The sequence below is a fragment of the Mastigoproctus giganteus genome, chromosome 13, assembly GCF_048544385.1.
Source record: "Mastigoproctus giganteus isolate SK-2022 chromosome 13, ASM4854438v1, whole genome shotgun sequence".
NCBI classification, from domain to species: domain Eukaryota; kingdom Metazoa; phylum Arthropoda; class Arachnida; order Uropygi; family Thelyphonidae; genus Mastigoproctus; species Mastigoproctus giganteus.
In genome coordinates, this window is record NC_143587.1 from 134,167,799 (window position 1) to 134,192,505 (window position 24,707).

At 37.0% G+C, this 24,707-nt stretch overlaps 1 protein-coding gene across 1 annotated transcript in view; it reads right to left on the minus strand.

Annotated features, from left to right (window-relative positions):
- Positions 1-5,657: 5,657 nt before the first annotated feature.
- LOC150076456 (BAR/IMD domain-containing adapter protein 2-like) overlaps positions 5,658-24,707 on the minus strand; it is an 89,602-nt gene continuing 70,552 nt past the window's right edge. Inside the window, exons 7-15 of the mRNA XM_090387180.1 lie at positions 24,073-24,138; positions 23,850-23,936; positions 21,056-21,166; positions 16,667-16,898; positions 16,356-16,539; positions 14,254-14,322; positions 10,442-10,664; positions 6,065-6,372; positions 5,658-5,842 (exon numbers count right to left, since the gene is read on the minus strand). Of these exons, the coding sequence (XP_090243306.1) occupies positions 5,770-5,842; positions 6,065-6,372; positions 10,442-10,664; positions 14,254-14,322; positions 16,356-16,539; positions 16,667-16,898; positions 21,056-21,166; positions 23,850-23,936; positions 24,073-24,138 (1,353 nt within the window). The 3' untranslated portion in view covers positions 5,658-5,769. The remainder of the gene's footprint in view (positions 5,843-6,064; positions 6,373-10,441; positions 10,665-14,253; positions 14,323-16,355; positions 16,540-16,666; positions 16,899-21,055; positions 21,167-23,849; positions 23,937-24,072; positions 24,139-24,707) is intronic.

Here is a 24,707-nt window from a genome sequence, read left to right on the forward strand (position 1 = left end):
TCGGTGCCAATATTTTCCAGTCTCCTACCGCCTCAACGGTACTTGAATTTGATCTCTCTCTCATATTGAAGGTCTGGAAGTTAATATTTTGTGTTTCAAATCGTAAATAACATTCAAATTAGCTGTTTTAGTAACTTATAAAGTTTTCAAAGAAACACTTTTTCAGAATTCTGAGATATTCAAACATCTTTAATTGGTGATCTGCGTGACCAGCTATTTTAGCAACTCCTCCCTGTCAAATAGACAAGAAAACAAACATAATTTGTCGCCAGCGCGATTCTCCAAACAAACTCCCCACTCTCATCTGTCAGCAAATATCCGTACCTCGTAAATCACTGTTTATTCGTCCGTACCTCGGGGATGACCTCTAACCCGAAGGTAATCGACATCCCAGACGTGATGAGAGTGGAAATTAGAGTTTCTGGTATCATCTCCCCAAGTGGGGGCTGCAGTAACATTGACGTAGAGCTACTTCTGCGGCGGCTATAAACCTGGGATGTGATGGAAGTATTTTTCTTTCCTCATACTTTCATTAGCTTAGAAAAAATGAACTTTCCGGAATCCTTGCCAGAAACGCAGATGGGTGATACCTTCAGAAGAAATAAACTTCCCAGCTTTCTTTCTAATGCTCATCGAATAACACCTTTAAAGACGGACTTATACCAAATCGTGGATAAAAATCTTCGAGGATTTCGCTGAGTCTACTATAGAGTCTTGGAAGGTATTTTGTATTTATTGAGGAATTTTATTTACAATGCCCAGTGTGCCGCCAGCGTATTTGTTGCGATAACTAGTGATGAGAGTGGAGTTTTCTGTCGAGCGAAGTTACCTATTCTGTGCTGCAAAATATCTTCCCTTCTATAAATTTTATGAAACTAACTAAAATTTTTATAAGATTGCAATTGGAAAGACTAATAAAAAGTTACCACAAATATTTATAGCGTTATATAACTATTAATGGGATAATACCCAACGAGTTGTAGTTCATTTTCTGAAAATCTGCAAAAGCATTTTTTCCACTGCAAATATCTTTGAAAAATGTTGCGTATTACGTTATATAAGATTAATGTGTAATAAATTGTAAGATTACACTTGAAATACTACGTTCAAGAATGGATTGATTTGGTTTTTTTGATTTGGTAGTTGTTGGCGCATCGGCTTCTGTGGCCATATTGCACCTCCCAAGGTTTTTGCAGTACTTTGATCCAAGCCCGAGGCGGGAATCGAACCCGCGACCTTTGGGTTGCCGGGCAGGTACTTTACCCACTCGGCTAGCCCGGTCGGCTTCAAGAATGGAAGCCGCACTCAAAGAATGAGATCTGCAAAAGCATCCTCGTATGGAGAAACATCTCGAATATGTGGGCTAAAGAGCTCGGCAAACAGACATCTTAGGGGGGGGGGGTGATTGAGGTCTGTAAGGGGACAGCAAAATGAAGGCGAAATTTTTATCGTTATGATTGCAAATGTAAAGGCGATAAATATCTTTCGATTTCTAACGATGGTACTGCATCGTTAGAAATTTCCCTGATAAGCACTGATTTTCGATGCTTATCAAGTGAAAACTATTCCGATTGAAATCTATTATTACTTTTTGTGTTAAAATTAAAAAAAAAAACAATTTTTTATTGCACTTCTTTATACTAAGCAATTCTCCTTTTGGTGACAAAAAGGTTGCTAAATAGGTATTTAATAATTCTATAAAGGTCATTTATAAATTTTGCAATGGGAAGTATTTTTAACAATTTTCAAAGCTGGAGTTGTCCCGGCAAGGAGGTACTCAGAAAGCCAGTGTTGAGGCGGCAATGGTGGGGAGGAGCCCTGCTCGGAGTCTTGCACGGCCCTCGCCTGCCAGTCGCTTCTCCCTCAAGACGTTAATCGCTTCTCCAGGAAGAAATCAAAGTCACTTCTCCCACCCTTGTCATTCACAACAACTAGAAAAACTCAAATAGACAACGTTTTCGTAAGTTCCTCAGTTTTAGGCCAAGCCGGGCTACTGGAAACGTTTTTCAGTTACCATAATGCTCTTTATTTGAGATACTACACTAACCACCATTCCTGACTACAAACCCTTCATCCTGAGTATCTGGCACTCAGTAGTTGACTGATTTATTTTGCTGATGCTTTGTAAACTTGCTTCATTGCAGCAGTTGCAACTAATACTATTAACTTATGCGTTAATAGTAGAAAATGTAAGAGAAACATTTCGTAGTACAGCTCATCTCTTCCATTTTAGCCAACGAGTTATAAATTACTGGAATAAGTTAGCTACATGGGTGGTAGAGGCTGACAGTTTAGGGAAATTCAAAGGTCAGCTGGATAAGTACCTACGGGAGAAGAGAAATGCATAGGTTGTCTATTTCCTTTTCTCTTTATTTTATTATTTATTTTTGGCTGGTGCAGCATAAGCCTTCAGCTTCCTTACACCATATGGCCATTACTAATATCCTAGTAATCCTTTTCAACTGAGAGGCGCCTCCATAGCCAGGTGGGAAGGAGCAGCAGCAGCAGCAGTGCATAGCACACGCTTCTTGATTAGACCGGGTTTCGAGCCCGTCACCACCAAATACGGAGGATGCGGAAAGGTCAGGGAATGACCAACGCATATCCCGGAGCAATATGGCCTTAGTTGCTAATGCTCCTAAAAAAAAAAAAAACCAAAAATTTTCACCTAAGTTGTTCATAGAACAACTTGTTGGAGTGAGGCATTTCAGAATGCTATAACTCGCGATACAAAAATCCGAGCAGAAGTTATACACTAGCTTTAAGAACGGCCTCATCATCTCGGTTGCTGCAGACTCAACAGCATCTCTTGAAATCATCGTAAATTACGTCATTTGAATTTTTCAGGATTGGGTAGAACTCCAAAAGCGACGAGACATTCCTTCACTTCTCCGCAGAAAACGCAGCCATCCGCCTTAAAGGATCCCTGAAGACAAGTGCCCCAAAGATTAAAATCCAAGCAACTACAATCAAACTGGTCACCGAACTTCAACACCTGCGCATCGTTTCGGACTATAAGGTATGTTTGTATCAGACGGCACCTAGGATTTCTCCCATCGTCTTGGACTCTAAGATACACCTTTTTTTCTCCCCTAAATCTTTCTCATCCTCATACCAATGTTAGGAATTGCATGTCCCTCACTTCTCGGGTTAGCCGGTCAGACAGAGCTGAATGGCCATACGCTCAAGTTGCTCTACAAATCCATCTTTTTACCAAAAGTTAAGTGTGGCACTGGAGTCCGGTTTCACCCAACTACATTTAACCACAGCCAATGCAATCTAGAAACTATCCAGCGATTTATACTATTACCAGGGCCTGCTGCACGGTCAGTTCTGGGGCTCTCCAGGATCTCGCAGGAGTCTTTCTGCTGGATCCAGAGGTCACTCATCTATAACTATGGTACTGCCTGTCCAGGTGTTTACGAAAATTCATCCTTGGGTGTACTATCAACGGTAGTAAGACTGAGAAGAAACTAATTGCAACCAATCTTCTACCTAGCAGATCAGATGGAGAGACCGATAAGGGTCCAATTGCCAAAAAAAAAAAAAAATTCCTGGCGTTGCACTGTTTTACTCAAAACTCCACCTTGGTGCAGTTTCCCCTTATGGAAGAGGTCTTTAGGCAACGTACCTAATAACTGGACATGGTTGATTAATCACAAATTGACTTCCATGGTCATGATAAATAACCCGTGTTGTCCTTGTGGAGGACTAGAAATATCTTTTATACATTTGCCAACTATGAGAAGTTTCGTAGCATCTTTTACACTAGGATCCAAGACTTATCCCAGAGGCATGAACACTTGCTCATTACAGAACAGTACTATCGCGGGTTTACGAAGTTTTCCCAAGATCTGTTCTCAAGACGGAAGACCCTCTAGCCTACTCATACTGGGAACCATGATGAGGCCTAGGGTTTTGTCAACTGAATGGCAAAACATTTTCCTTCACAGGCTCTACTGTGTTGATCAAACTTTTAACTGCTAACTCCGATCTTATCGGTGTAAGATTTGTTAACCTTGTCGCTGAGGAGGAATCTAGTGGTGCCAGCTTCCTTGCTGGGTTACTTTCTTCCCTTTCCGGGGGCTTGTTCCCTTCCCCTTATGGAGCAACTTTGCTCCACTGAACTCTGCTGGCTGCCTTTTCAACATCCGTTACACTTTCTCCAAGTTTTAGTCCTTTGCACTATACCCCCGCGTTCGACGGAACAATTCCATCTGGCACTTAATCTTGAGTGCCAGATGGAATGGTTCCGTTAAGTTATCAATGTTATAACGGTATAAATGTAAATAAAACGTTAGCTAAAGACCTATCTGAATTGCCAAGTAAACTGATGTTTCTTATTCTTCAACAAGACCAAATTATGTGTGATAATGCTGTCGTTTTACCCATCTCGCTAAGATATTTTGAAGGCATTTATGGATTATGATTGCTTTACATTTCCCCATTACAGACCCGTGGTAATTAATTGTATTAAGCCATTTATATTGAAGACAGCTAAAAGGAGTCCTCCACATTCACGCACACTTATGTGAAAGAGAAGTCGTCACTGACCTTTCATAATCATAACCAGCAATACAGGGTGCAAGAGTCAAATCAATAAGTACTTATTTGTTGCTTGCGTCTGCGAGTAAGTCGCAAAGTTCGCCTGGAGTGTTGCTACCGCACGTAGTGCTGTTTGTACAAGTAATTACGATTATCGATTCTTTCAATATCAGCAATGGAATTGGTGACATAACAGTCACGAAACATTTTATTCCGGTTGTGTCCTGTGCATTTCAATCATGTATTAAACATTTAGACTAGGTTTACTCTGTAGGAAGAGCTAACGTGCAACGATGCTTTTCGTGAGATATTTGAAAATTAAATTCGTGAAGTTTTGAAGTTTCCAATAAATTTACTCCAGTTCATTTCAGGCCTTGGATTTCGAACATACCGGAACAAATGACTTATTTCATTCCATCCTTTAATGTTTTGATTTGCGGTTTCTCTATTTCGTGTGTCTGAAAGGTCCTGATTTACAATCGTTTATTAAATACATGGAATTATGCGCGTGGATCCGTAGGAAGAATTACGAATACAAGAATGGATTCGGTAGAAACTAAAGACAAGATTTAATAATGCATCCTAAACCATATAATTTGCTTTCTTGAACAAAATATTTTAGTTCAACTATCAAGTAGAATTTAAGCATGCTGAAAAACCTTTTAACGAAAATTTAACTTTTATTTACCTATTTTTTTGGTTCCAATGATATTTGGAATCAAATATCATTGGGTTAAATTTGTTCCAATAAGGTAAATCAATTTTAAAACCTACAGTGAGCATTTCTTTAAATTTAATATTAATTTTTCTTGTGAATTATCATTAATACATAATTGCACTTTACAGACCTCTTGCTAACGAAAAATTATTTGATTATAATCAGAGGTGCTTTGAATATTTAAATAAGATTTCCAAGTTAAGCAAGTTTTCTTTCGTGTTTGTGATTAGTCTAGAATAGATTTGCATTCGACGATATTTATTCACTAGCATTTTCGTGGTGAAATTGTTCTTAAATAATTAAGAAAATATCCAAGCACCTTAAATACTCTTTATTCCATTTTATTCAACATCTTATTCCATTAACTAAGATTTACAACTTCATAAGTGGGACCTTTATAGACAAAATATCAATAACCAGGTTTATGTACAAAGAACGGCCATCCGTTCTTCAGGCAACAAGGAGACTTTGATCAAAATAAATGTACAGAGCGATCCGCTTGACAGCTAGGTGATCATAGGGGCCGAACGATCGTTGGTAACAACTTTTCGCAACTTGACGGAGGCAAAAACGTTATCCCTGAAATTCGTAACGAAAACAAGTGAAATTAGCAGTGGATCCATCCTATAACTGGTAAAGTAATTCTTTTTTAAGGTGAAATTATGACAATTTCAAGACTTTTAGTAATATTACACAGAGTAATATTAGAAATGTTATTCATGCGTTCATTCTCATTTTTGCATAAAGAACATTACTCGCCCTTTAAGGGATATTTAGTACCGATGTAGTTGCTGTCATTACCTTGGTCTCTCATCCTCTCCTTCCCCCTTGATCACAGGAATCCCCTGAGGTCCGGCGTCATTACAGAACCCACTGTCATTGCTACTATGGAGACTGCTGGACACTGGAAGGTGAGGAGTTGGGTGGGGTAGGGGTAATGGAGAAGTTAAGGATCGTCGAGGGGGAGGAAAAGATGTAGAGGAGGGATCGAGCATCATTTGTCCGGTAGGGGTGGTAGCAGATGGGGCGGGGGCGGGACATAAATCCAATGGGGTTGTCGGTGTAGGAGGAACCGTTTGCGGTTTGCTGGAAGAGGTAACCGGGCAGAGCTGGAAATAAACAGAATAATTAATTGAGGGAAGATTGTTAAATGCCATTCACAAATAAAAAACTGTGTGGGATAACCTAGTTCAAAACTAATTAACCTACGATTGTTTTCTGAACTTTTTTTTATAATGTATTATTTAGCAAACTGCATTTACAATATTAATTCCATTCTTGGTACAAAATTTAAACTATCTGCCAAACTGAACAGTGGCTAGTAAACATAAGCAATGGTTAAAGTCAACCTACTCACCACGATTATAATTTCGCTACCTAAAATGTTATGTCAAATGCGCTTCTGTTTGACTCAGATGGAACAAATAATCATAAGATTTCTAAATCAGAAATAGTCTGAATTTCTTCTGGATCTGAAGAGATTGCTAAAAGGCCTAATGGGATCCAAACTGGTATAATTCCCCAAACAGAAACGACTCTTTAATACCCTTAGTGTTAAGGATTAACAGTAGCTTGCTTATTAATTTTGCTCTGGCAGAGCAAGTGAGAAAGTTTTCAAATGGTCAATAAACCATCGAATTTATGAGACAGAAAATATAACGGAGATTTATTTTGCACATGCGCTCGTTCTTTTAAGAAGCTGCATGTAAATTCCACGATAAATTGAATTGTGGTGAAGCTGCGTAAACTTGGTCTTCCTACAAGGATTTTACAATTCTAAACAACTCTGATGCCATTAATTTTCCAGAAACTGGCGAAATTTCTCCACTCGTCCTTAAAACCTGTGAATATAAACAATTCACTTCTGTTGTAAATATTTGCCTTTTACCATGGCTATTGCATTGATAGAGGCCAGACGCCCTTTAGAGTGACAATGGTTTTACGTTTATTAAAGTATAAATGCATTTAATATTTAAAACATTTATATTACAACACTGACATTAGGTTCTTGAGTACAATATTGTATTAGACATAACAGGCTGACACTAACAATCTACACAGTAGACAGCTTTAAAAATAGTCGATATACATTTCAAAAATAATGAGAATAGTTTATAGTAGCACGGACTGTTCTTCAGCCGGGAAGAAAGTATATTTTCAAGCACATTATTAAGATGTGCTATTGTTTTTAACATCTTTACATTAAGATGTTAAAGGTTAATGCAAAGACTGCTCATATAAAGGAACACTTACTATTACGCTCATTAGGACCGATACAATAATTGCATATCCTAATTGTATAACTGAGACGTGTGTAACTTAAGCACAAGGTGCGCGGACCTGGCACTACAAGTCTTGAGAGAACCGCGCAGCTACTGCTCTTCTATAGCATGAATCGGACAAGTTTCTCTAGATTTGGTGAGGTATGGATTTCTGTCATCCTATTTCAGATCCTCAACGTTTTCCTGAAGCAGGACAGGGATACTGTTCCAGTTAACATCTTGCTGCTGGATGCTTCCAGCTAATCGACTCAAGTAATATTTGTATGCCGAGTTGGTTTGTTAACTGTATAGTACTAAGTTAATTGCGTAGTCGAGGTGGCAAAGGAACATATTTTAGCTGCAAACTATGTTACAATGAGCGTTTTCAGTTGCATTACGGTTAACCTATTTTTAATTAAATAAATTTCTTACCTGCTGACCGAATCCTCCTGTCGGACGCTCAGACCTAAATGGGCAAAAGGCCCAATCAGCAATATTTTTTTATAGGCAAGGTATTCATATAAAAGTAAAGTGCAACCATTACCAACCCACTGCAGGATGGAAGCCTCCTCAACAATTCATGCTGAGGGAAATGGACCATAATCTGCCACGCTGGTCCAGTGCGGGTTGGCATTCAGCAGTCAGGGGCTTGAACCCCGGTCTACTCAAAGAGCGTGTGCTACTGCACTCCCGCTCCTGACCACTCGGCTATCCTGAATTCGGTCAGCAGGTAAGAAGTTTATTTATTTAATTAAAAATAGGTTAACCGTAATGCAACTGAAAATAGCTCATTATAACATAACTGTAACATAGAATTGCTACTTTAGATCGTAATGATAACTTAGATATGCTAATTTCTAATTTGCTATTATAACCTAGAACTTTATCTATTTTCTGTAAATTAGAATTGAACATATGTAAATGCATCTCAGTTGATTGTTATTTAGATCTTCTCAATGTAAAAAAGTTATTTTTGTCTCCCAACAGTAAGTCTGATGATGGGTATCGGCAAGATACCCAAAATGTTACTCAATGTATATTAGTTTAGGTAACACCTAAACAAAATATATTAAAACTCCACGTGGTATAAGAGTCGTAATTTAGATATATTATAATTTAAATGGATAGAAACCACGTAACGTCCTTCCCTAACCAATATAATAAGTATCGTAATCCATTATGAAAAAATGAAATATTGGTAAACTCCAAGCCGAATTTAAAAGGTTCATAAACTTTTTCTAGAAATTAAAAAGAAAGTTTACACCTGTCAGGTTTAGTACCATTGCTTTTGTAACAGTTACGGATGCCATCACTGCCAGGTTAACATAAGCATAGATTTACGTAAAAAGAAAATAAGTTTACACTCTGGTTTTATTGTACGAGTCTCAATTTCCATGACTACAGATATTTCATTCGTCCTTCTGATAAAGGGCATTCCCGATTCATGACTCATTCATCCTTCTGGAGTGATGGTCCCAATCCGAATAATGAAATTTTGAACAGCTGAGGAAAGCCAACCTCGAGACAATTTTTCGTCGTTGTTGGAAACCTTTGAATCGCACTCGTAGAGGCAGCTTTTTTTTAGATAAGGCCGATACTAGTAATCAGAGCGATCAAATCTGGACTACGACATAGAAACCGTTTCAAAAGTTTTACCCATGTTTCTTCTACCAAAATGTTCTCTTGAAAATGCAGCAACTCAGGAGACACCTCACTCTGTTGAAAGAATCTAGATATAAATATCCGTCCCTCTCCAAAATGGCAATATTTCCCAAGAAAATTTTCCGCATATCCTGGAATTCACAATAGTGTTCATGGAAAATTCCTTTGAGATGAAAATAAATAAATAAATAGTGTACAGTTACGAAAGTGAATGAATGTGAAACCACACCACACTCTTACCTTTTAATTATATAAAAGGTTTGAGAGAGTTACTACTAGGTGTAGGTTTTTTTTTTTTTTCCAAACCACTCAATGCAGTTATGCGTATTAGTAGCGCCATGAAGCCAAATCGCACTTCTGAAGACAAAACACGCAATATATCCACTGATCATATTCAAGTTGAGCCGGTACACAGGTGCGCGAAATTGGGACAATTGATCAGAGGGCAACAAACTCGAACTGTTTTTAACTTAAAAGGGTGCAGTCCCAGGAACTTGGATTATATTATTCATTTCGGCTTGTCTCAGCCATTTCTGTATCGAGAAACAGCTCTTTTGAACATTTAGTATTTGAACTTCGATATCAGTGCCTTCACGGATTGAACTGAGTAAGGACTTCATTTTTTTCATTCAGATTTGAGGGCAGCCACAGCGTTATTACTATTTTGATAATAGTGGGCATGAGAAATGAATTGTCCCAAAGAGAGAATAACTTTTCCGACTAAACAAAAGTTAATTTCCAAAGAGCTGAAAAACAAGAGCAGACTTTGGCCTCGTTATACAGCTTGGTTATTTTGCTTTCCTGTATGAAGAATAAACTTTAAAATGCAAGTTACTTTATGATCATCTCGTTTTGTTTGAGGTTGCAAGTATTTTAAGCCACTTCAGGAAGTCAGTAAAAAAGCAGTGGTGATAAGCAGGATGACAAATTTATCTGCATCTACTAGCATATTGGTAACTGCTTTTACATCTAATAATGCAGTTTTTTTCGAAGTAAAAAGTGGAACCAAATAAGTCCCACTTTTTACTTCGAAAACACTCATAGCTAAAACAGTGCAAGGTGTGTTAATGCCAGGTTAAATTTAATGTAGCCTGGCATTGAGATAAAATATATATTTTAAGCCATAACCTAAAAATAATATTCAAAGACCATCAACAACGTTCATAATTGAATGAATGCGTTATTAGTGTATTAATGCAGACAGTTCTGAAAAGGAAAAGATAGTATTTGCAACATTAGCGCACACATGTAATACCTTAGGGAAGTCCAAGGGTCTTGCGGCAAAGGTATCTGCAAATGTGGACAGAGGGCGTTGTACATTTGGTGGTGGAGGTAGTGGATTTTCGCCTACAAAAATGGAGGCATAGTTACTGCAATAGGGACGAATATTTGGAATGGTTCTGCTTCGGGAAACTCCAAGATCACTATAGGTCACTGGGGAGGATAGGTCAGTGGAATGGCGTTGGCGGCCAGAATTGCTAAGGATGGGAAGAAACAACAAAAGCTAATGAGGGATGGAAGCGATTTGGGAAATCAAATTTAGAAAGAAATAAGTAAAAACTGCTTAAAGTTTTTAATACCATTTTCAACAAATTTAGTTCTTAATTTCCACAACTAACAAAACAGTTTCGTTTTGATTACACCAAACGTAGATTCTTACAAAATACTAAAGAACTCGAGACTTTAATCATATTAGGTTAATGGTCAAGCGCATTTTTATTGCAGATGGACTTGGATTAGTCTGCTTTACACTTATTTTTATTTAGAAAAGCACTATGAAACAAGAGCCGCTTGCAGTTCCATCTTAAAGTTACATTTTAATCAGTGCGCAAAATTATTATTTTTTTGTTGGCTTCTCCGTGGGAGCCTAGTCAGCACGATTCATCATTGTGTGCCACTCGTTTAGATCATCGTGTGCCATTCGTTTAGAAAGGACTGGGTTCGATTCCCGTGGAAGACTGGAGGAATTTCTAAAGTCCTTGCCGATCGAGGCTGTACTTGGCCAATCTCAAGCAAAGGGAGTAGGGTTCCGTTAGTTTCTCGGTTTTTCAGCTTGCACAACATGCAAACAGGCCCATAAACGTAGACATAATACACTTACAGTTATGAGTGCGTGCTTAGGGACAGTTAACAGAAATATTTATAACGTTGCGTTTTCAATCTATTGATCTCAGCTGCTTTGAAGCTGATTCAAAAGGTTACTTCGATACAAGTAAAAAAATTCGGAAAGGTTTTTTCTGTGAGTGTTCGTCTCAGAAGCGACGCCAGTTTCACATTTCATTTTACTTCCTTAAGGGCGAAGTTTTAACATCTGAATCTCTATTTGGAAAACCCAATTTCGCAAGAATGAAAGTGAAATAACACTTCGAAAGAAGCTCATGTTCGAGTGAAACTAGCAATTCCACTTATATTCATTTTGAAGACTTATTCAAATAAGCATTTCTTCCACGTTTTCTTTTTTTTTTTTTTTCTCTTCTACAGTCTAACGTTGACATTTTCTGCACTGTAAATTCTCAATTATCACGATCCGGTATTCTTCTTCTGGAGAAGAAAGTCAGAACCGGAATTTAAAAAAACAAAACAAGAAACATTTTCACCCAATTTGAAACTAATGCTAACTTTATAGAAATATGATTTTCTATCATTCCAAAAAGAATGATCATGCTTTCCCCCACCCCCCAAGATTAAGTGGATTACATTTCCTAATTTTGTAATAGACTGGATTTTTATAATGATCTTAGACGATGGGAGAGTCAACTGATGAACAGAATGGATTCTGCTAAGGGAAACAAGATCATTACTGTAGTAGAATGAACTTGTTCCTACAGAGATGTTCATCCTTAACAATAGGAAGTGAAATTTTTGAACTGTTGAAGGTAAAAAATAAGGGCTAAAATATACTATGTTAAAAGTAACTTGAATGTACACGAGCGGAATAAATTTCAGGCTCCACCTGGGAAAAAAACTGACATACACTTACTAGAAAGTAGCTATAAGCATATTATAAAAAATTCTTGTGAAAGCCCACCGATTCCATACTGTTGAAATAAAACTTAAGTAAATAATCAATTGAAGTGTAACAGAAAGTAATGCTAAGAATTAAGAAAAAGAAACAAACTTTCTCCATTCCAACATCAACTTGGACAAACAGTGGCCACACAAAATTAAATAGCGAGGGAAGGTCGTGCCCATTAATAAGAAAGAGGGAAAAATTCACCGATTCTAATCCGCATTGATTTGTACATATTCACGTGGATATGGACTCGTGACTGGCTATTTAATGTTTGTAAAGCGCACTGTTTTCGTAAATTGGTAAGTACACAGCTCTAATACTAGGACTTGATAATTTCGGAGTTACAATATCTATAAGACTTTACTGTCTTGGTTAACTCTTTCAAAGTGATCAAATCACCCATTTAATTTTTTTTAACACTTGAGTTCCGCAGGGTTCTTGTCTGTGTCCGCTGTTATTTAACTTTGATGCGGTCTATAAACTACTTAAAGTTGAACAGGAGATTGAACCAGACTGATCTCATATCCTCGGAGATGAGACCAGTCTAATTTTATACAGTAATTTTAACTACTTTCAATCCACAGTTAAATTTAAAAATAGCTACTCAGTAGCTTTCGGCCAATTATCTCATATTACATGAGTAACCCGACTTGATTCTATATGCGAGGAAATAGATATTAAGTATCGGCAGTTTTCGGCTCTAATAAAGTTTATTTATTATTATTTTTTAATGGCATGTTCGAAAATTGGTTAAAGAATAAATTAGATAGGGCAATCAGAAGGCGGACAACAGTCGAAGAATGTGGTTGGAGATTTACGAACATGGCCTGGCATTACAATGCCTACACTCCAATTCAGAGTGACAGCGTCGGTGGCCGAATAGTTGTGGAAGTTGTCCGTTGAGGGGACATCGATGGTTTGCGTAGTAAACTGCAGCACTGAAGAGTGATAGGAATAATTGAATGTGAGTAAAAAGCATTGCAAAGCTGAAGATTGGATTGTTAACAACAGGAGAAAGTCAGGAGATGGGAATTCAAGTGGAACATCCGTTGACGGTGGACCTCGTACAAGTGTTTTGGAGGCAACAACTTTAACATAGCACATCAGGTGGCTAACAGTGGAAGTGAATTTGAACTGCAGTTGCATAATTGACGTTGTATTCTTTTGAGGAATCTTTATTTACTTACAAGAAAATCTGTCTGCTTTATGATTGAGGACTAGCATCTACTGTTCGCTCATGTGCGTTGATGCTGACGTAGAATGAACATAGGATAGAAAGTAATTCTGTTCAACTCAACACTTGCTGGTTTAAGTTTCTGCAGTTGCAATATATAGAAAGAAAACCAGATCAGCAAAAGGAACTAAGATTTGAGGTAAATTAACACGGACTGTCACTTTCACAAATGATGCGCGAACATAACTGCTGTGAGACCACTGGGTTCGTCGGAAGACCGCAATATACAAGAAATATCCTAGTAGACAAGGAAGTAACAAGTGCTTTCAGAATTGTTGGAGCTATTGAACAATAACTGGAACAAAGGAATTACTGTCAAATCTTTCATCTCCACTGTTTTTTTTTTTTTTTTTTAAATCAAAAGGACATTAGAGCATCAGTAGTTCCATCCGAGGACGAATTCCCTGAAAGGTCAGTAGTAGCAAAATCGATAACTGAAAACACTAGCCTGGCGTAATTTCTTCCCCTTATACTAATGATCTTTATTCTTCACACCTTAACACCACAGTTTCATATTAACTGTTGTAATTAGAGAGGAGAGTATGGGAAATGCATCAGGCTTCGCCGACTTAATGTCACTTCGGACTGAATGAGTGCAAATGACAAAGTAATTGTGTACAGGGCGTGCCCAAACAATTCGGTAGTAATTATTTCAACAACGTATGCCCCAATGGCTTATGAGAATTATGTACAAACGAACTGAAATCCCTCTAGATTAAAAAATTCTTCCATGCAAAATTTGTCTGCTGTGTTTAAACCCTTAACCCAAGTATTTTTACGAGAGTGAAAATTCAAGAATAGGACAATAAAGAAGTCTTACCTTACAGAGTCATCTTCACTTTTACTGAAGTCAACATTCTGCGTATAAGCAATTGGAAACCATCCAGACCTATAAAATATAGAGAAATTGAATAAGCGCACAATTTTTTTTTAAATGGTCGGAAATATTATATAACTTTGAAAATTGCTTCGAACAGTTAATAATAAAATTGATATGGAAAAAGTTAAGAAAATCGGCTTCGTTTGAAGATGTGATTTCTGTCTGCGTCCGTTAAGGGCCATTATGCTATTCTTTTACGGTACATCAGCATCTCGAGCCATATTGGGAGTCTGTTTTCAAGTTTGTGCAAGGGGGAGGGGCGGAATGACTTTGACAAACTTTTACTCCCTGTGCTTGAGGACGGCAGACTATAGACCACTGAAGAGGACTTCGAATCCCTGTGGCCTCCGAACCTAGTTCTCCAAACGAGTGCAAAGTGACCAAACAACAATATTGCCACGGAGGATAAGCCATTTTATAAACGGAAGGATTAAAAATCAAACAATTAATAATCAGCACCTAGAAAAAATAAATAAATCACTGTTTGAAAAAGTGTTTTCACTGCCTGCCTGTCTTTCCCCCCCACTTGCTGCATCGTAGGGTATTGCTTTATTTTAGAGATGAATTATTTCGAAGTATAGGCCAGTTGAAAGTCTCAATTAGGACGACTTTTGATTACGAGTGAAGGTCCTTTAGACTCAAGTACAGTATTCACTTTCTTCAACTAGTACGTACAAAACATCGTTGTGGTTTGCTTTCACTGCCTGAGGAGGAAAAACAAAGAACACGAGGAAAAGTTTTGAAAGAAGTTTAGAAATTGTTAACGATGATTAAAGAAATAGAAAAATCTTCAGATTATTCACGATACAGAGGATTTCGATGATTTAACAAGTCCGATGCCCCAAAGCCAGATCTTCCGCACAGAAAACTAATATGCGCAAACACCAATGCTCATATTTGTAATTCGAGCAAACAGTATGGGCGTCATTGTTCGTAATTATGTAGGTTTTCTGAGTTCTAAATTAAAAAGTTTATCTTGACACTGATTCAATATTTTAAGAAAATGGTTAACTCATATCCCATTGAGGATCCCTTCCCATTGGATGCGTAACAGACGAGAAAATAAACCATATTCATTAATATATAAAGCATTATATCTTACACTAATAATATACGACAACATCCAGAAAACTATTTGCACTCTGCGCATAACTAAGACAAGCAATGGTCTTTGTTTATCTTCCTCAGATACCGAAGTAGCCCGAGTAGTTAAGCGCCATAGTGCAGGAGCGCACGCGTTAACCGTGGTTTGAGTCCACTTTACTAAGAACGATAATTGACTGTATTCTTGTCAAAATAATTTGCTGTACACTCCTGACCTTTGGTTATGCTGTAGTACATAAACAGAACTAACTATGGTTAAGTTAAGTGGACTGTCGATCTTTGGGATTCAATACACTAAATATACAACCGGAAAATCCATTAGTGTGCTGCCATCTATCGAGTAATATTTGAATTTTAAAATAAGTTATTAAAACTGCATAATTTCACCTATTTGGGAAATTTAATATCAAATGAAAGGAAAGACATGCGCACTAAACTATAAAAATATAACAAAACGAACGGAACGATTAAACGCCACTTCGAAAAACAAATGAAACAAAATTACGATTGCACAACGTTACTTCAAAATCAGTTTTTTACAGTTTTGAGCCCTTGTTAATAAATAAAGATGCACAAAAACTAGCACAAACGAGATTAAGACCATTATTAAGCTTTACAAGGCAAGGCCAAAGAGATTCAGATATTCGTCAGAAACCTTATATTTACGAACCTGCCGTTCCTTATGTAGATCCATTTTACTGAAACATCAAGTTTCAAAAAAAAGTTTCATCAAGTTTCAAAACAAAAATCCACGTGACTGAAGCACGTACAATTTAAATAAAACGGATATGAAAGCTAACTTGATTGGTCGTGTGCACGACTTAGAACAATATGCGTGACTGTTCCAAGCTAAGGCAGACACCTGCAGGAAGCAATGATGTAGTTAAAAAAGAATTATAATTCGTAAATAATTAATTTATATCTGCCAATGTTCTCACCTGAGATTCCTGAGGTTTTCTCCATACTGCCATCCTTTATTTCTCTCCCCTATTAAAGCAATGACGTCCCCTTCGTGAAAGCTCAACTGATGTTCGCCACTCGATAAATAAGAGTACATCGCCCTCACGTGACGACGGGAAGATTTGCCGTCAGGGTCCACCATACTTTTAGGTCGGAGAGGCACTAGAAAAACAGTGACTATTAGCCCTTAATGGGATGGAGACACTTAAGTGTTCAACATGTGCGTCTGCATATTTCTAATTTTGGAAACAAAAACAACGCCAATTTGAAACACAGAATATTACCTTACCATACTCGCTAGAAACAAGGCTAGCACTTGAAGAGGCAAGATTGAAATCGGACTTCGCCCTGGACAGAGGCCTGGGAAATGGCATTTCGGCAAGCTCTCTTAAATCCAAACAACTTGCATCGATGCTTCTGGTTTTTCTCATGCCGCTTGCTGCTGGCGGGAGACGGAGGTTCGTTTCCGAATTCATACCCACTAGAATTCCGGAAGATGCATATTCGTTGCCAATTTGTACCTGAAAATAGACACATTCAAGGATATTATAAAATGAGCCGGTTAAGCTGGATACGATTGAATTAGAATATCTAGGGGGCAACAGAATATCATAGTGTAAGTAAATACGAACCGAGTATAAGAATAGAAGTAAAAAAAAAAAAAAAAAAAAAAATTCCCTATCGACAAAAATCGTTGGATTATTTTTGTACGAAGTCAAAAGCAACGGATTTTAACTCTAAGGAGTGCAGTCAGTTGATCCAGGCAATCTGCCACCTTCCAGAAAAGGAATTGTCCACGACGTACGGACAACTAGTATGGTAATTGGAAGAATGAATGAATGCCACTTCATTTTCTCCGGGGGTGTTGAGGAGGAGCAGCCAGATTAGCCTCCTTTTGCTCGGATATCGTATGATACGGCGAACTCGGATCATAATAGTTTCTATTCGAGATAAATTAGGGAGAAGGTGAGCTCACTGAAACCCTCACTCTAATTTATTTCGAATAGAAACGGGTTAATGCACCATTGAATTTTTTTCAGTGTGAAGTGATTGGACAAAAGTTATCTTACAGCATATGCTGTAAGATATGCTTTTGGCCAATCACTACAATATCCAACCGGAGGATATTGTTGATCAGATCATAGTATGCTTATTCCCGTGGAAAAATCTGTTAGCAAATTCTTGGCAAATAGAAAACCTGGATTCACGCATAAAGCTAATGAAAAGAGGAGCTAAAACGGTTTCAAAGAGACAGATTCAATCCGATATGATTTTCTGTTCCCATAAATAGGAGGCAAGAAAGGTACATAGTGACTTGCTGTACTCCTATTCCTATAGGAGTACAGCAAGCTATACAAGGCGATGGCGCTTAAGACGTTGAGTAAAACGAATGGGGAAGGTCTCTCTGCCCATTTAGATCAGACAAAAAGCAGGGGCACAAATTTCGGGGAATAAGAGAAGACATGATTCTCATAAAGTTTCATCTATGGGCAGTGGGTTGGCTGAATAAGTTTCCTCCCAACTTTGCAGTGAATCTGACTAAATTCAAAGCGGAATTTTATGGTTATAATGGAAATACAGTAGTATGAATTTCCGTTTTTTTTTTTTTTTTTTGGCTAATGCAGAAAAAGTCCGCTTCTTTGTATCATTTGCCCTTACCATGGGTCTGTCAGTCTTGAATTCTGACAAGTAATTAAGCGCGACTCGACAATTTTTGGAAGTGTTTAATTCTGTCTTCAGTAGAATGTTCCTTTTTCAACACAGTATGGACTGTGATTCGTTACTTTTCCAACTGTATTATCGGACGTATTATACATTTGGATTGAGGGTGACCACTGATTGGGCAACTTCAACGTTTTCTTCCATCTATGTTCAAGGTCTACCACATTTATTCTTAACTTTCACTGAACTCGTGGTGATTAACTTCGCGTGAAAATTTTATTGTGATAATGCTCCTGTTGTTTAAACGGCTATCCCATAATAGTCATTCTTCACCTGAAAGGAAAGAGAAAGACATTAAGCTTCGCATTAGAATGACATTTTTTCAGGAGTCACATGGAAATAGTTACTTATCAGATGTTCCTTGTACAAGAAAGATAACTGCAAGACAATTAACAATTTCAACGATTTTTTTTTACATAAATGATTTAACATAACTATCTTAAATTTTGGATTACATGAATTAAACTTGCAGCGCTTACATCCTAACAGAAATAGAAATTCAATTAGGTTCAGAAAATGGAATTTATTTTGTTAAGTGATGCATCCACTAAGTATAATGCGTTAATTACGTTTTTCCGTTACCTTTTTTCAAAAGAAAAGATCACGGAAGATTAATATTCTAAACCAGATTCATTTTACCACTGAAAGATAAACTGCATTTCTGGTGGTTGATCTTAGTGGAGTGATTTAGTGCACTGTAATTAGGTTGGCTTAGTTTGGTAAGAAGGGTATGCTGTTTGTTCGCCAAAGCAACGAAGGCTACGAGACTTCAGTCTGTTATACAGTATTTGCAAGTTGCATTTATTAATTTGTTTTTGTTGGATCAACAAAACACATTAATTGATTGTTTCTGGGGGTTTTCAAGAATCAGACTAATTCGACTAGTGTGTGGGAAAAATTCAACAAGAATTGTTACTCTTTCCGGGATTTGAGCACAAGCCATTTTCACATTGTGTAGAAGGATAATGATGAATGATAGTAATCGCTACTATTGTTATTTTGCATCAGCAACAGTGTACTGTTTCTCAACTTTTCACTCGCTGAGAGGCTCTAGTCCGAATCCAGTCAGATCAGACGAATTTGAAGGTTCGATCAGAGCTCTAATCAGCAGATCTCACGCAGGAGAGTAATATACAATAAACTTTATTAACTGTCACAATATTACCCCAGCAGTTGATAACGCCAACTTCCATCCCGAACAACTGTAAGGTGTTGACTTCATCCCCAGAGGTACGGTTCTATGCTAATTTAATGTTCTATCTTTTATTGACTAATAAATATTCGACTAATGTTCTCCTACACACAGTGGTGAATTGGACCAATTTGGCATACAATGAAGTCATGCAAACAGCAAAATGCATCTAAGAAAAACGTGCTTCTGGAACAGTCATTACAAAATGACTTCAATTTTTTTTGAAGTATTTTATATTACATGGTAAGAATGAGCCTCACTAATTTGGCACCAGTTCGGAATTCCACACTATGCTAAGGAAAGTAATATTAACCAGCATATTGAACTCGTAATTAATCTAAGTAAGGCGATAAATTAAACCAATGAATTCCAGAAAGCGTTCCAAAATATGGCAGTCATTCGAAGAAATATTCCGTAATTGCAGAGTACTTCTTGTGCAATTAATATTGCAACTTGTGACCAAAATTGAAAATGGTACAATCAATTTTTACAACTGAAAAACCTGGTTCGCAGAACTTTCTTCCTGATCTTTACTTGTTTTATGGTAGTGACAAGAGTCAACTGCTTTCCAAATGCGTGAAAAGAAAAATAGTGATGTTTATTCACTATGTTTAGTATCAACAAATATATATTAAGTAATTACTTCAGGGAACACTTAAAGCAAACAAAGCTTATCAGCCATCTGCCGCTATGTTCTGGACATTGCCAAAGACGTGCTCTCTCATCAGTACAAGCATCCTATATCGATCGAGACTCAGATGCGAATAAGCAGACCAGCTAAGACTGCGCATTATCGTGCAGCAGGTAAGGTCAACGGGGATCCAACCTCTTCATTATGCTCTATTAACGTTATCCTTATTAATAAATAAAGCAGTGGGGAATGCTTTCAGCAGGGTATATTCTAATAGTTCTCTACAGTGATTCTGAAACTAAACACGCACTATCTTCAGTCGTGGCCAGCTGTGCTATAATTCAAAACTCAACCAGTTAGACTAATTAATCAACTGTCTAGTTTCCTTACTGATCGTTCTGAAAGCTAGTTCCAATAATTTTCTCAGTGCATGTATTTGAGAACTTAATTTTAAAATTTCACTTTGTTTTTCTTTATGTTTAAGTAGTAATGGTAATACAGAAATTATTTTTATAAATAATGTCCGTGCAAGCAATTAGTCAATTCCCCTTTTAAGTATTAAGCCGTAAAATAAAGTATTTAACCTAATGGCTTCAAGGTAAGCATTGTGTAGTGTCTCCATTCTTTTTGGATGAGATACTTGACAGGTGGACTGGGGGAAGGACTTATTTTGTGATCAACGTTCTTGGTTCTTACTCGTACAAAGTAAGTATGTAAAAGATGATACATGTTTTGTTGATTAACAATGGGGATGAAAAACTTCGTGTTGTAAAAACACATTCCACAAGCTTGAATATTCTCTCAAGCATCGTGTATTGAGCAGACGAAGTGGTAGCCCATGGAACAGAAGGTAAAGAATTGTTATCCAACCGAAAATATATCTACTGTCCCATACAGAAATTAAACGTAATATAATCAATAGCTTTGCATATTTTTCTGCAGAGGTCCACTATACCAACGACAGAAGCTATTTAAACTTTTATAACCTGAACGAAGTTTGTTCGAAAATTGATTATTCCGCTTTGATTATTCCATGAATTCTATCATTCATGGAATAATGTAAAGACCAGTTCAAGAAATTTTAGTAGTTTTGTCATAAATGAAAGAAACAAAACACTGCCAAGGATGCTTACCCTAACGTCATTTGAAGAAGGAAATAATTTCTCTATAGATTCCGGTAGCATCTCACGAGTCTTGGCAGTTTCTTCCCACTGTTCCAAGTGATGATGTAGCAGATTTTGTCCCTGAAAAATGAACAGCATGAAATTTAGCGCTCAAAATCAAGAAGCATGATTATTTTTACAATGCAAATGGGAAATTCTGATTGGTTAGTTGATTTCTAAATGAACATGTAATCTGTTCAAAAGACTGAAGACCAGCCGATGGGATTCTATCCTGTAGAATTAGATCAGCAGGATTCATTCCAATCTAAACGACTTTACGTCATTTAGACAAGATGCAATTTTCAAGCTATTTGAAACTGAAAACAGCAATTTAAAGCAATAGTAAAATAACATTAAAAGTTGCTTCAAACACAAATTTAAAGCGATTAAAGTTTCATGGGGTCAATATTCGAACTGAGAAGATTCACATTATTTCTCCTTTGCTCATCTCAAAGATATTTCATCCCTCGTCCTGTTTTTCTCTTTAGCACCTCCTCCAGTTCTATTGCATTTAACTTCCCCTGTATCCTTTCCCACTGAAAGAAGCCTTTGGTTGGTCATTATGCTCGTTTCATGCCGCACAAAGCAGATACCGAGACATTTAAGTCCATGGATTTTAGAAAGTTAATAAGGAATCATTTAAGGAGAAGTCATATTATGGCTAAACTTTCCGAGCTCATTTAATTAGAAAGCAGATTAATAATGAAAAGTATTTCATTAAATAAATCCCATGTCCTAAAAGAAGCACACGAGAAAAAAAAAAGAAAAAGGTTCCTATTTGGTTGACTTCATCGATTATATCACCTTAATTAGAGCTGTGCGGTGGATTTAAATGTATACATCCCCGGAGACAAAGAAAAACTATACATTACACAAGAATTCGTGTTTGATTGTCAAAGAATTAAACCCCCAACGGAAATATAACGAACCAACAAAGTTGGCCCTAATTAATCCTATATGCAAACTTCGTATTTCGCATTAATGAAATGCATGTACAGGCTGGAACTTGCTCATTAGTCAGCGAGCCTTACGTTCACGAAGCTTGAAAATGAAGCTACTGATTTTAAAAACAGTACGGCGAGGTGCACAAAGCACTTGAGTTCTAATTACAAACATTAAAAAAAACATGTAATTCTAGAATTATCAAATAACACGACCGATGAACATGGGTTCACCTAAACCTGCGTATGCTGATTACAGCAGTAAGTAGGCCGGTATTCTAGAAACTGATTTTAGCAATACATTGAATCAAATTAATTTTCGTTAGCTTTAAAATTTCGTTATAAAAAATTTTCGCATGAAATTAAAACTCGAACATAGTTGTACAAGGACAGCACAGTCTCAGGCTGTAGGTAGCATTGAACAAACTTAAGTTTGTTACTAATGAATTCTGTTTATACCCGGGTACAGCCACATAGGGTCAGAAGAGTTTATAAGATAGAGTACTAGATAAAGTCATGCTGCTTTCCAAGCACTCTCCAAATGGTAGCTTAGTTGGCACAGTACATCGCTGTCTACATTCGTTCGATTTCCCTCATTAAAGAGGCATTTCAAAAGTCCTCTTCAATCGGAGCTGAGTCAACTGATCTCAGGCGGAAGGAGTACGGCTTTTCAGCTTGCACGAAATGAAAATTAGCTCATGAACACGCTTCTATAGACAATATAGACATGGGCGATAAGCTCAAGCACCGTTGAAATAATTTGAATTTTTTTTATTTACCTTGACGGAACACAGTTATACTTTGCATTCTGAATTCTCCGGTGAAGGACTCGTTGTTTTGACTACGTGTAACTTCTTTAGGTAAGTGAATTATGCAAACTTTGAAAATGTTGCAGACCTAAATATTAAAGAAAATAAGAGTACGAATGAACGAGGTATTCTTTCACGAATTTTATCATGAAAAAATAAACTGGTCTTTTTTCAAGGAAATATTACCTCCTGTTTCATAATTCCTTAGTTTTTTCAGAAGCTATCATCTTAAAAGTCGCTCATTTTATAGCAAATGTTTGCTCTAACGATGACACTCATAACTTTGGTCAATATCTCTGGTATTAATTTTGGTTCGAATGTTATCTTTCAGCGTTCGTAGTTCATTAACAAACGTGTTGTTTAGGTAACCACAAAGAAAAATTTGTGGCTGATAAGTCAAGAGATCGGACCGGATAATTAATGTCCTTGAAGCGCGAGATTACGAGGCTTGAGAAAAATCTCTTAAAATCCTTATTTCCCTTGCTACGTGGCGTATTCTCTTGAACCCAAATGTTTTCTTCGCAAAGTTGTTGCAAAACAGATTCCAAACAATACGAATCAGTTTTTTCCGGACTACCTCTTTGAGTCAAAGTTTTAGCATTTTCTTTAACATTTTCACAACATTCTCTCAGTTGCTGGTGGACCTGATTGATCGTTGTTCTTCCACTATATTTCGTAAAAAAACATATTGAAAAACAAAGTCCTTTCGAATGGGTAGACGTTTGGGTCACCCTACTTGGAGACTTCTATTTAGTTTGTCCTATTTTGTTGAATGTACTTTGATTATTTTATGTTACATGAATTTTAACACCAAGCATTTTGCTCTCCTCTGATTTCGCTGCTCTCAGAATAAGGAAAAGGCCTAGGCTTCATTGTGCGGATTCAAGACACCCCATAAAAGTTGAGTAAAACACGGCCATGTATCCTACTTTTAACTCTAGTTTCATAATTATAATTCACGAGTTAAGATTTAAGAATGAAATGCATAAGTTTGGAATTGCAATAAATCAATACCTTTGAGTAGTACACCAGATAATGCTTTGCGAGAGAACACTGACGCTCCAAAACAAATCCGAATCTTCGCCTCTCTTGAGTGATTGCCTGAAAAAAAAAATTAAGCCAACTATTAGCTGTTCAACAAACTATGTCGTCGAATATAAATTCAGTGGATTTCCACTATAATAAAGAACAAAAATGAAATAATATAAAAGATGTTAAGTTAAATTAACAAGCTGACCTGTTTCAAATTTTGTTCACAGAAGCAATCCAAGCGAGTCTTTTCTTCTTCTAAAGTTTGCATATGCTGAGGAGAAAATATTCGGGAATTATTTCTTAAAAAGAATTCTAATAATAGAAATAAGAAAATAATTCTATTTTAGTAAGAATTCTTGAGAAGAATTCTAATGTAATATAACATATATTAAAATATGATTACGAAGTTCTTTTGAAGATATGTATTACTAATGTACACCAAAGTACATACGTTTCTAGTTGGACTATTTAAACGCTTTGAGTTTCCGTTATTTACGAATTAAGAGATTCTCACAAAATGCGATAAACGAGAAAAAGAAAACCCCATCTTCACCAAAACAACGTTGTGGGCAAGCAATTTTAGAAGCAAGAAATCTAACTTGGTTATTTGGAGTAGTTCCAAAATGCCAAGTTCCACAAAATCCAAGGCATTATGTCTATAAGCAGCTGAATGGTAATAAGGCTCGTGATAGCCTTTGTAGTGCGACTATTTGAAAGAATTTAGGTTGGTCTGGCAGCGGTGGTCCTCTAGGGTAGTGTACGCAGACTTGCTCTTTCTATAATGCAATACTTAATATAAAAGTCAGGCGACTGGAAGAAGATATTTAATTTTTCTGGCTG